The following is a 12,813-nucleotide window of genomic DNA, read 5'->3' on the forward strand; positions in this document are numbered from 1 at the left end:
TGTAATTATATTTAATCATTTGACCTGTTTGCCTAACCCTTTTGCTCATTTATGAATGGATTGTTAATAAGCAAAACACAAACAGAAGATGAAATATAATTAATAAAAGTTAAAGAACATCTTGAATGTTTACCGTCACATTCCCGTGGAAAACCAAGCACTAAGTGCTATGATCCCACATTAAGCAATGTTGATTCCTTTTAGGGTTGAAAAAACATTACAAGAAGAATATAAAACTCTTTTCTTAATAATCTTACAAATTTCCAAATCAAGAATTGAAATATCATCATGCAAATGCATGGCCCTGATGTTTCAGAGCTACATGGATTTCTACATGTAAACCAAAGTCTACTGCAAGACCACTGTGTGCTATTAACAAAAAATCATTTTACACAACTCTTCAAACAGCAATATTTAATAATTTTCACATCAAAAGCACTTGTTAGCTCACCAGCATTTTCTGTTTTTCTTTAAATATAAAACCAAACATTCTTAAAAGCAGCAGTTCTTAACCACAGGTTCAATGCATAATTGAGCCTCTTTAAAAAGGGAATAATCCACATGCTATGTAAAATACCTTCTATTATTATAATGAAATGCAGCAAGAAGAAAAACTTGTGTTTCTGTGAACTCTCTTCTCCCAGAATAATAAACTTTCAAAACAGAGCATTTTCACAAAATCTTATTTAATCTTCATTTACAGAGCTTGATAGGTTGGACTTTTAATTTGCATTTATAAAACAACAAGTTATCATCTCAAGTTATCATCAACAGGAGGGAAAAAAAAATCATGTGTTCTGCTATCAAGAAACTCCATGCCAAATTCAGATTTTCATTTGGAAAAAAAAAAAAAAAAAAAAAAAAGAGCATTTCTGAGATGTCCCTTATATTTCTGAAGTACAGCTCAGGAATTAATACTTTATTTACCACAGATACAATAGTTGACTTTCTTCCAGGGATGCAGCTAGGAAGCCAGAAGTATTTATTTATGGATACACATTGCAAATACAACATTACAAACCCAAAGAGAATTCTTATTTGTTATCCTTATTTCCTCCTCTTCTCTCTGCCACCAACCTCACAAAAGATATGGAAATAATCTAGAAACCTTTATTGCTGGAAAGCTGTGATGGGACTATCATTCTTTGTATAAAAAATATCTTCATGTAGTTATTTAGGATTGTTAAATAAGAGCATTTCAGTGATAAAATATTTTATTAGTGTTTCTGTTTAAGAACACGGAGCAATATATTGGGACCGCTTGAAACATCCTCAAGTTTCATCATCAGATCTTTCAGTCTCAGACACCGCAGTTACAAGAGAATCGCATGCGATTGTTGAGGAAATTATCCCAATGGTGAGGTTCAGTATTGCCGTTTGAGATCCATAAAGCAAGACCTGGGGTACAGTGGAGTGTGCATTTCACACGTCTGTGCATGTCAAGAAGGTTACGGGAACTCTGCTGGCCACGTGTGAACGTGACCAGCCAGCCGAGGCTGTGTCTCATCCAGTTGCTGGCAGGCAGGATGGTGAGCGGTGATACAGGACATCCTGGGTGGAGCCGATTCCAGTATTCGCTGAGATGACGAACAAATCCTTTGTGTGTTTTGTTGTAGTTTTTGACACTCTGAAGTATCAACAATATCACTCACCCGCTCGCTCTATGCTGTGCAAAAATATCCATTATTTAAATGCTTTGCAAAAACTCAGCAGAGATTGTTGACAAGGCATGAGATACTCCGCCACTAGTGAGGAACACGCGAAACCACTAACAGGAAAACGAAGAAGTTGTTCTGAAAGGATGAAAATAGAAACTGGAGGAAACAAAGCAAGCACCAGGTTCAATAAAACAAGGAAGAGAAAGCCCTGCTGCAAAACAGGGCTATAAAGTGTCTCGCTGTATATAACTCAATGGCAGAAGGCTTATACAACATAATGTAGCAGACAATGGCACATAAACAGCAAATGAAACAATGTCACACGATAGGAAACCTTGTGCAGTAAATAATACAACTTTTTATTCATGTTTTATAGTTTACTTTTATTTATTTTTGCTTTAATAATGCATATTCTGTTCACTCTGTGCAAAATCGGGGACGGAGGCGGGCGCTGAAATCAGTCTACGGAAAACCAAGCGAGATGAACATTGAAAACCGAAGGAGATGCCTATCAAAAACGGGAAAGCTAAAAAGCCACAGCTGATAATGACAAAGCTGCTCTCAACCGTGCCGCTCTGTCCCGCTGCCCCGCACGAGCCTGGCCATAGGGAGCGGCTGCAGACGAGGAGCGGGACCTCTGCCGGACACCGGTGACAGGAGTCGGGGGAGCTACGTGACGGAGACCCGGCTTGCAACCAGCTCCAGTCGGAGTGTGGCAAAGAAAGGCACAAATCATTGCAAAGACCAGATTTTCGTTTCGTTGGTGTTCTTCTCCTAAACACGTTACTGTACACAACGTCAGGTTGATTGTAGGGGGGGGTCGGGGGACATGAAATTGCATATTTAACAGAACTTAAGACCGTAACAAGAAGTAGGCTGTTCTATCTCGAAGCAAAAATAATCCCTCCAGCCCCAACGTTAACATTCATTCCTGGCTATATGCAGTACAAACATTTTAAAATCTGTGACAAAAGACAATTAAAAACCAAAAATCAAAATCATAAAGCTTGTAAACAGATAATCTGAAATACACTTTATTTATGGAAAAATATCATCAAAATAGTACCACTATGGACTAAACTGCCTGAGTTTTCATTTCACCTATGATCTTGAAGTAGAGAGCCTTTAGCACAAGAAGATCAATTTCAGTCACAACTAGTGCCACACAGCACCACTTCGTGTGGAGATTTTTTCCTCACTGTTGATATTTTTGTTGTGCTATCAAAAACGCTTGTGCTAATCCTTCAATAAAGGGATGTTGAGGCAATTCTTAAATCATTTGGCACAAAGTTATTTTGGCTGGGGCATACATTTGAGTCTCAGTCATGTAGAATAATGCAACATTCCATCCATCAAGTATTCACTTTGATTGAAGAGCTTTCTTTATGTCATTAACCTCCATCTGAAAGGAAAAAAAAAAAGTATTTCTGATGAAATTAGATGCTTTAAAACACACAGGTGATGCTGCTAGAAAAGCACATATTCCATCTTTCCCACAGGCGTTGAGTACAGGTTTTATACCACTCTTATTTCCAAAGATTTCGCAAATTGAGGTGACCTTCTACGTTGCACAGGGTGACCAGTGATGGCTCCCTCCCCTCAGAGGAATATATTCATATATAAATATGTGAATGTGCTGTAAGACCTTTCAAACTCTCAGTTACAGCTTTCACAGCCTGTGCAGCTCGCTGCCAGGAATTACTCGCCAAACGAGCGCTGTGCCCATGCACCAGCAGCTGCACTTACCCCTGGCACAAGTAAACAGAGCCACTTTGAGCTGAGGAGCAAAACCTGCCCTCTCCCTCCTGCAGAGATGGCTCTTGCTGTGGGGATGGTGGCCCTCTACATCCATCGAGCCCATGCCCAAGCACCCAAGGTCTCTGGTGGATGTACAGTGGCGTGGCAGAAGCAGGTGGCTGCAGCTACCAACACCCCCAGCTGCACACTCGGCCCTTCCAGCATCCACCACAAACCTGGAGGCAGGGATGTGAGATACATTCCTCATCACCCTCAGTGCTCAACTGGGCCATATCATCACTGCATTTTTCTTTATTTAATACATGCTCCGAGAGCTGTGCTGCTTTATGCCTGTCAGAGCACTGATCAACTAATGCAACTTTTGTTTGCTGAACTTCTTTTGTGGTGTTGTGGTTGTTGATCTTCATTTAAAGCTAATTACTCCATCTCGATCAGCATCTGAACATCTGAGCAGGAGTAAAAGCATTCAGCCGTAAGATCATATTTTTAAAACCATCAATGTAGGGCTCTGTGTAAAGATTTAAAGCCGTCCATGGAGGTGGAATACAGACCTCTGAATAGTTTGTCCTGTTAGACTAAATCAATGACTGCTATTAAAATATTCATCAGTTTTATCTGCATATATTCCAATTTTAGCTGAATTGCAAACTACAAGAAGCCATAGCCTATGTGGTGGTGTGCATAAAGTCCTTTACACAGTTCTGCCACCCTCTGTCATGTTCCCAAACCCTTCACTGAGCAGGAGCAGCCCAGAGAAATTACAGTTCGATTTTCTATCCCTAGTACAGAGAGAAAGTACAGCTGACCTATACCATCAAAATATAAAACTTAATCAATACAAAAGCAGTTATCAAGTACATCACTCTCCCAAACCCAGAAAAGCAGTTACTGAGGCTGCAGAGTCAATGATCAAAGTCAAAGGTGCAGCACTGATCCTCACACGAAGGAAGGGCAGCATGCTGCCTGGCAAAGACTAAATCAACATGACAACTTCTGGAGCTAAGGTACCGCACAAACTGTGATAGCAGGAACTGGCTCCTAATCCTAACACCATCTTTCATATTGTTTAGGATGTTTTGGTGAGGGCAACCTGAGTACAGTCTGTAAAATGGACTTAAAAACCTTGCTGTGTGAAATAATATTCCAGGCATGGCAACACTAAGACCAGCCTGATACAAAATATAAAGCTCTGGAAGAGAGCAAGTCATTAAAACCAAAACCAAAAACATACATTTTTTCCTGTAACATAATCAGACAACTAAAACTGAGACTAAAGAAATATCGCACTTGGAATCCTATATGGTGTTCTTTCATTTAGTACTTGTGCACTTGTGCTGATAGATTTTTAGATAATTACCAGTCATTTCGGTAAGAATCCAGCACTGCAATATGTATGACACAAACTGGTAACACCAGGAAGGGAGGAGGTACCCCGTATTAGAAATGTTCTAGTAAAAATGTTAAAGGGGTTTTGATTCACTAGTATCTAAGTATCTTATCAGAGTTTTATGTTCTATACTTGAGGCTAAATCAAACCTGATGATATTTCATTGTAAGTAATTTAAGTACCTGCAATCGTAGACGGATCTTTTTTTCTTCATCCAACTCAGACAGCAACTGCTTAATCTCTTTTCTGTTAAAATAATGCGATATAAAAACTTAGAATGCAAAAAAATAAACGTATTTTCCATATTTCACTAGTTATGTTTGTTTTTTTGTTTCTTTTTTCTCCTCAAATAACTAATTAAAGTATGTATATTCTTGTGTACTAGGTACTATAGAGAAGTAAGACTATCTATAACAGGGCATCCCCTGCCCTCCCCCTGCCCCAAATTAATACAAATAATACATTTCCTCCCAACAGCGCTGCATCCACAGGCTTTGCTCTTGGCTAGCTGTACAAACACTGTACCCAGTTGCCTTTTTCTGCACAAAATGTAGATGGATTGGCTGTTGGTGGGTTGTAAGAGCTGTAACACAAATTCTGCCCATCGTATCGTATGCTTAAGCCAGTTAGAAGCCGCTTGTGCCAACAACACAAAGTAAACTTCAGCTTAATTTATGAACCTTAGTGACTCCCAGGTATGGATTTGCTGTCTCCCTTCCTGGCAGGGAAGGAGAACGCCGCTATGAGGAGCAGACACCCTCCCACATTCCCAAAGTGCCCTCACCTTGAGACAGAGACCAGCAGGTGGGGGCAGCCCATGCAAGATGGGCTGGGGAGGCCAGAGGAGCAGCAGTCAGCCTAAGAGATGAAGCTGTGGGGCTCAGTGGCTACTTGTAGCTTGAACCATGCCCTCCTGCAAGGTCTTCTCCCAAACTACCCCCGCACCCCTGTTCTGTCCCAGTCTCTGCAATCTGCTTTGCCTTTTCCTTTTCCTGACTGGGCTCCAGGCAACAGACAATGACAGTGAAGGATTTGCTTTCAAAACATCAAATACTCTCAGGACTAACAAAAACTATGTGAAAGCCCTACAAAATGAGCAGCTTAAAGAAAAACAAGGATGGCCATCTCTGAAATAAGATGCATAGACACAACTTCAAATGTCCTAATGACAAATGCATTGCTGCTTCTGAAATACAAGCTTCCTGTGAAAATGTGCTAGCAGCAACACACCAGCAAACAACAGCAAAGCGTTTGACACTGTCTCCCGTGATATCCTTGCCTCTGAATTAGAAAGACATGGATGTGACAGATGGACCACTCGGTGGGTAGGGAATTGGGTGGATGGTCACACACAGAGAGCTGCTGTCAACGGCTCGGTGTCCAGGTGGAGATCAGTAATGAGTGTGGCGTTCCTCAGGGGTCAGTACTGGGACCGTCACTGTTTAACATCTTTGTCATTAGCTTGGACAGTGGGATCGAGTGCAATCTCAGCAGGTTTGCTGATGACACCAAGCTGTGTGGTACAATCAACACACTGGAGGGAAGGGATGCCAGCCAGAGGGACCTGGACAGTCTGAGAGGTGGGCCTGTGCAATCCTCATGAGGTTCAACAAGGCCAAGTACAAGGCCCTGCACCTGGGCCAGGGCAATCCCAAGCACAAATACAGGCCTGGTGGAGAAAAGATAGAGAGCAGCCCTGAGGAGAAGGACCTGGGGGTGTTGGTTGATGAGAAACTTGACATGAACTGGCAATGTGTGCTTGCAGCCCAGAAAGCCAACTGTATCCTGGGCTGCATCAAAAGCAGCATGGCCAACAGTGTGAGGGAGGTGATTCCCCCCCTCTGCTCTGCTCTCCTGAGACCCCACCTGGAGCCCTGCCTTCAGCTCTGGGGCCCCCAGCACAAGAAGGACATGGAAGCATTAGAACAAGTCCAGAGGAGGGTCGCAAGGATGATCAGAAGTCTGGAGCACCTCTCCTGTGGGGACAGGCTGAGGGAGCTGGAGCTGTTCAGCCTGGATAAGAGAAGTCTCCAGGAAGACCTTACAGTGGCCTGCCAGTACCTAAAGGGGACCTACAGAAAAGCTGGGGGAGGGACTCTTTGTCAGGAAGTGGAGTGATAGGACAAGGAATAATGATTTTAAGTTTAAAAAGGGTAGGTTTCGATTAGATATTCAGAAGAAATTCTTTACTCAGAAGGTGGTGAGTCACTGGCACCAACTGCCCAGAGAATCTGTGGATGCCCCATCCCTGGAGGTGCTCAAGGCCAGGGGGGTTGGAACCAGGTGATATTTAAGGTCCCTTCCAACCTAAACCATTCTAACATTCCATGATTCTAAATCAATTTACTAGTTTTAGGAACTTGTACTAAATTCATATTACAACTAGAAAAAATGCCCCCCTTATTAAGATTAGAGTGAGTTCCCAAGTAGCTATTGGCAAATTAAACAATATAACATTATTCATCACTTATAGCTTGTATCGCTTAACTTTTCCAACAGCCCATAAGCTTCTGCTTATGTCACAAAGCACATGGATTGATAGTGCCAGTCTTTTTTCCTGACCTCACCTCTGAATGTGCTCTGTCAGGAAAATCGACAGAAACCACTCACAAACACAAAAGCAATCAGTAATGTATACGAAGACAAACTCCAGAAGAAACTGATGCCCCACTTAATGGATTTATCCCAATTACAGCTGTGATTTGCAGTACTTACTTTTGCTGGTCTTTCATCGTTTCAACGATGATTTTTAGCTCCTTAATTTGTGTTCTCAGCTCCTCCAGGGCAGTCTGACCTTGGCTCAAGTGTTCAGTCTTTGGCTTTCCTTCAGTACCAAACAGGGATGGGGAATTTGACCTGTGGCCTGTTGTTCCCATTGCAATTGAATGAAATCCAGGTGATGGTGAAGGGGATAGAGATGGTTGTACATTACTGCCACTAGCCAAACCTCCTGGTTTCGGAGGCAAGGAAGTTTTATTATCAGACACCTGTAACAAAAAGAACAACATTTAATGCCTGGAGAATGCTTTATGGAAATCAAAACCTCTAATAAACATTAAATATTTTGCTGCTAAATAGTAATGTTGAAAGTCCATAGTCAGACATAGAAAGTTTCAAATATGACAGCTAAAACAATCAGTCAAATTATCTTTGTACTTATACATCAGAGGGGGTTTAGCTGGGACCTGTAATTCCAGACAGTTTCAGCAGAAGTTTCCAGTAGCTACAACTGATCAGCAATAAGCATTTCCAAGACCTCAGTCTGAGCACTGCAATGAACCAAGGAAGATATCCACTGTTTCTCTCAGAAATGTAAGGATTTCTCTCAGTTTGTAAGAACATGCCTACATCCATGGAAGTCTCCTGCAGAGCACAAAATTGTGTGGCCAAGAATACAAGTTGCACTTTTTGTGGATTACACTGATGATTTTCAACTAACCATTGAAGGATTCTTCAATATATGATATTGTTTTAAAATTAGAAGATTGTGTTAAATGTTGCCCTCAGTATTACAAAAATAGCTAACTATTCCATAAAGTTGCTTGGTGAAATGATACAAAAACTAACACAAAATCCCGTGACTTCAGAATGACAATATATTAATAAGAAATAAAATAATTGTATAACTTCACTGTACTGTCCTCTGGTACCTGAAGCATCTGTGAATCCTCATAACTACCAATGGCTCTTTATTCTTACAGGAACTTAAGAAAATAATGCAGCATTAACCTAGCTATCCTGAAAATTTATGGCTTAGCTCAGAAGGATTCCACATTTCTCGAATTGCAACACAGTGCTCTACTTAACAGACAAGGCATAGAAGACACCTACCATATCGGACCAGTTACTTCATTGTATACACAGCACAATGTACAAGTGCAGTTATCACAATGGCAAGTAAAGTGCCACTTATTTATCATGTTGTTATTTGGTAATGCTAATGCGTGCATTATAAAACACCAACAAGAACTATTGGAAGATCTATGTGATTTAGCCCACAATAAGAAAAAAGCACAAGACTGCCTGTATTGAGTATATGTGGCAAGGTTTCGGTAGTAGAGGGGCTGCAGGGGTGGCCTCTGTGAGAAGAGTCCAGCAGCTGCCCCGTGTCAGTCAAGGGCCAGCCCTGCAGCCCCCAGGTGAGTGCAGCAGTAGGGCAGGAGGTGCTCCAGGCAGGCAGCAGCAGTTCCCCTGCAGCCTGTGGAGAGGCCCCTCGTGGAGCAGGCTGTCCCCCTGCAGCCCATGGGTCCCACATGGAGCAGATCTCCTCGCTGCAGCCTGTGGAGGAGCCCCCAGTGGAGCAGGTGGATGTGGCCTGGAGGAGGCTGCAGCCCATGAAGAGCCCCATGGATGGAGGGGAAGGTGTTTGTAGTTTGCTTTCAGATTCTCATTGTCTAGTCTGCTAGAAATAGGCAATAAATTACATTAATCTGCCTATGCTGAGTCTGTTTTGCCTGTGATGATAATTGTTGAGTGATCTCCCTGTCCTTATCTCAATCCCTGAGCCCTTTTTGTCACATTTTCTCCCCCTTTTTCTTTGAGGAGGGGGAGTGAGAAAGCAGTTGTGGTGGAGCTCAGCTGCCTGCTGGGTGAAACCACCATAGGCATCTAACTCTATCATTAGAAAAGAGATACTGAAATTGAATGGTGAATAGAGTAAGATACTGAGAAAAAAATGTTATGGAAACAGATGGAGATACGTGGTGAGTGAAGACTTGAGGACTGAGGCCATGGGTATTAACTGGACAAAGCAACTGAGAGAAAAGTTAGCAGTTGGATGAGAATTAGGAGAAAATGGGGTGTGAAGGGAAGAGCAGGATCCACCATGTTCTGCAGAAAACAGTCTTCCCCACTGCATGAGTGTGACTGAGTATCAAACCTGTCCCAGGCAGGCACTGCTTAAAGAAATGTGTTCTGTGGAACAGACAGTGGGACTATATAAAGAAAAAATGACATTATAAATCACAAGAGAGATGAATAACACGGACTCCATAACCTTAATAATGTTTCATGTATTGTGTATACATTGTGATTCTTTTAACATTTTATGTACGTGCATACATCTCTGAGCAGTGTGTAGCTGTAATAAGACCCTTCATGGATAATAACCCTTAAATGAGCAGATGCAAGTTCCCTTTGGACTGAAAAGAGAGGCTACGTCCAAACCTGCAGCAAGTGAGCAAGGCACAACTGGAGTCTTCCACACTGAACACATTATTCCAGAGCTTAACTGGCCATCTGTATTAGAGCCTCAAGCAGCTACTTTCTGATAGCAGTCTTTGTGTTGTACAGGAACAACATCTACATGGTTGTCATGCCAGCAGATCATTTATGGATGTTGGCCCAAGAGTATGCATTAATCCAAGTGCACCCAGAAGAGGGAGCTATATAGCAAAACATTATCTTCAGAACCTGATCACAGAAGTGCATGACGGCGTCTTTCAAATACTTTAGTTATACTATTAAAATGTAATTTTATATTGTTCAAGATATTCTTACGTACTAAAATATAGGTCCAACCTCTAAAGCCTAATCTATATACTCCTTCTGTAGTATTTGATTACCTTACAGCTTTCTACCAATATACAGTAAGAATGGCACAAGCCTATATGATTATACAGTATAAAAGGTGATTATACTTGCAAATTCACATACTATTGGAGGGGCTCAAAGAGTTGTATTTTCTCTGCTCAAAGACTCATCTCATGTAAACTCAATTTACAACAGCAAAAGGGGCCTTTGTTTCTAAAATGCAATTCCCAACTTCTCTGATTCTGTGAAATACATTTACTCTAGAAGGATTTTTTTTTTCATGCTATGTTTATGGAGGCAGTTCAACTGTGCAATTCACTTTAGACTTGCATTTCAAACCCAGAATAATCTTTAGTACTGCTTACAATTTTAAGCTTCTTTAAAGGACTGGTTACCAAAGTGAATTGTTGAATTGAATGTTAAAAATAACTATTTAATAATGTTTTCAAAAATTAAAATGCATGCAACAAGGTCAAACAGAGGCATTCCAAATAACTTACTTGTGATATTGTAACAGTTCTTGATTTCCTTGACACTTCAACAGTTTTGTGTGTAACAGAAACATGTTCCTCCCTCTCGTCTTCAGGACTCGGTGAGTCGAAGAAATCCGGGCTTGAAAGGGACGACTACGTAGTTGAACACACACATACCATGAGAGGAAAAAAATGCAGATATTTTCATTGTATAAGAACTCAATAGAAAAAGAAGAAAATTAATACGATTTTTAAAAACTATTTTCAAAGTAACAACCCTTAAAATCAGCACTCTCCCCAGTTTTTTAAGTCTTGTTTTTCCAGGCTAGACGAGGTGAGAAATACTTAGAGAGTTGGGCTCAACAATAATTTACATCTTCATATTGCATTATATAAGATTAAAGCATCTTCCTGTCCACAAGCAGAGCTGTACCTTACTTGGCTAGGATGCTGAGCACCATGTGCTGAGTGTCCGCTCTGCCACCACTTTGCTCAGTGCAGGTCTTTCTTTGCTGCTATTCAGAGGAGTCATGCTGCTGCCTGTGCACACTGCTGGCATTGCAGGGCTGCCACAGGCACGGTCTCTTTGCAAAGGTGCAAACAGGGATGGAAGGTTCTTTTCACCCCTTGTTCCTTCTCCCATAGACAGAGCAATGGTTTCCAAAGCATGGTTTATGAAATCAAGTGTCTCAAGGTACATATTAGAAATTTAAGTCCCCCATATATTTACAAATATGAGCTTGTGAGAGGAAATGTATGATGGCTCAAGGAGACCTACTGAAGGCCAACAGCAGTCTGCCGTCCTCAAAATCTGGTAAGTAAGTGGCCTAGAGAAATCAAGGGAAATGATTTCCAAAAAGCCCTCTTTTTGGAAATGCTTATAAAATCCTCGATACTTAGCACAAGCTAGTTTATTTCAAAGATTTTTAGGAAGGATTTTTCTGGCCTCACCCATTGTTGGCAAGGAAAACCTGGCAGCACCCAAATAAGGGGATACAAATCTTACAAGGGAGGGAATGTTTTAAGCATTAGCATTCAAAACACTGGCAGCCTTCTGACACAAATTTTCCTGAGCTGCATCTCTCTGCCTCACTGTACGTGTGAAGGAATGGCAGCGTACATGTATTAAAAGCACCAGGGAAGAGAACTAGAAGGGAAAAAAAAAGTCAGGAAAAATTTTCTTAAAAGAGAAGGAAAATTTACTTACAGATGTGAGAGACTGAGAGGGCGGTCGCCTGCCAGTAGCTTTTGGTCTGGTTGTAGTCGGATGATTAAGCTTCTCAGCAATTGGTACTACAGAGTCAAAACCTTCCAAGTCTTAAAAATAAAACAGAATTGATTTGGTTTTCTGACAATTGTTTTCTAAGAATCACTTTTTTTTTTTCTTTTAATTTCAAATAAATCAAATCCCACTTTCCCCATTGTGTCACGGTATTCTGCGCACATCCAGACACCATGAAGTCACTAAAAAAATCCTGGAAGTCAAAGGCAGCTGCAACCCAGTCGCCCTTGCCAAGCACAATGGCCCTTGCATGTCAAGCAGAATAAAGCAGAGAGGAAATGCTCAGAGGAGCCTATGGTTTTGTTTACATTCAGTGTAGTGAAAGCTAAATGACAACATGGGTCCTGTGGATAGAATAAACAGTTTCAAAGTTTCCATCTTGCTATTAAAGGGGTTAGTAGTTTTTCTCTGAATAACTGGAGACAGAAGACAGTGCACGCGTTGTCTCAAGAACTGTACTGTGCTGCACCTGCTGCATCCCACACAATTGCTCAGGGGATCAGAGAAGGAGAGTGCTGGAGCTGGAAGGCACCTGCAGGTTCCCAGACACCAGCAGCTGGAGGTGGTGTAGCTTTCAGAAGCTGCAGATGAGGGGGATACGTTCAGATATCTTCAGCAATCCAGAGGTTATGGTAAGAGAAAACCAACAGATTCCCAATGCCGTACAAAGTTCAGGAGTCTTGACTGTCTGTATGGTTAGTGAAATAGGAGGGAAGTGTTTGC

General features: G+C 41.5%; 1 protein-coding gene across 3 annotated transcripts in view; it reads right to left on the reverse strand.

The window, feature by feature from the left end:
* Positions 1 to 556: 556 nt before the first annotated feature.
* The window catches only part of SH3KBP1 (SH3 domain containing kinase binding protein 1), a 230,026-nt gene continuing 217,769 nt past the window's right edge, over positions 557 to 12,813 (reverse strand). For all 3 annotated transcript variants that reach the window (XM_082766890.1, XM_082766889.1, XM_082766891.1), the window contains 5 exons: positions 12,016 to 12,125; positions 10,836 to 10,961; positions 7,519 to 7,790; positions 4,986 to 5,049; positions 557 to 3,060 (listed from right to left, as the gene is read on the reverse strand). In XM_082766890.1, coding sequence (XP_082623016.1) covers positions 3,019 to 3,060; positions 4,986 to 5,049; positions 7,519 to 7,790; positions 10,836 to 10,961; positions 12,016 to 12,125 — 614 coding nt within the window. In that variant the 3' untranslated portion in view covers positions 557 to 3,018. The remainder of the gene's footprint in view (positions 3,061 to 4,985; positions 5,050 to 7,518; positions 7,791 to 10,835; positions 10,962 to 12,015; positions 12,126 to 12,813) is intronic.

Source organism: Aythya marila (genome assembly GCF_965140915.1).
Source record: "Aythya marila genome assembly, chromosome: 1".
Lineage (NCBI taxonomy): Eukaryota > Metazoa > Chordata > Aves > Anseriformes > Anatidae > Aythya > Aythya marila.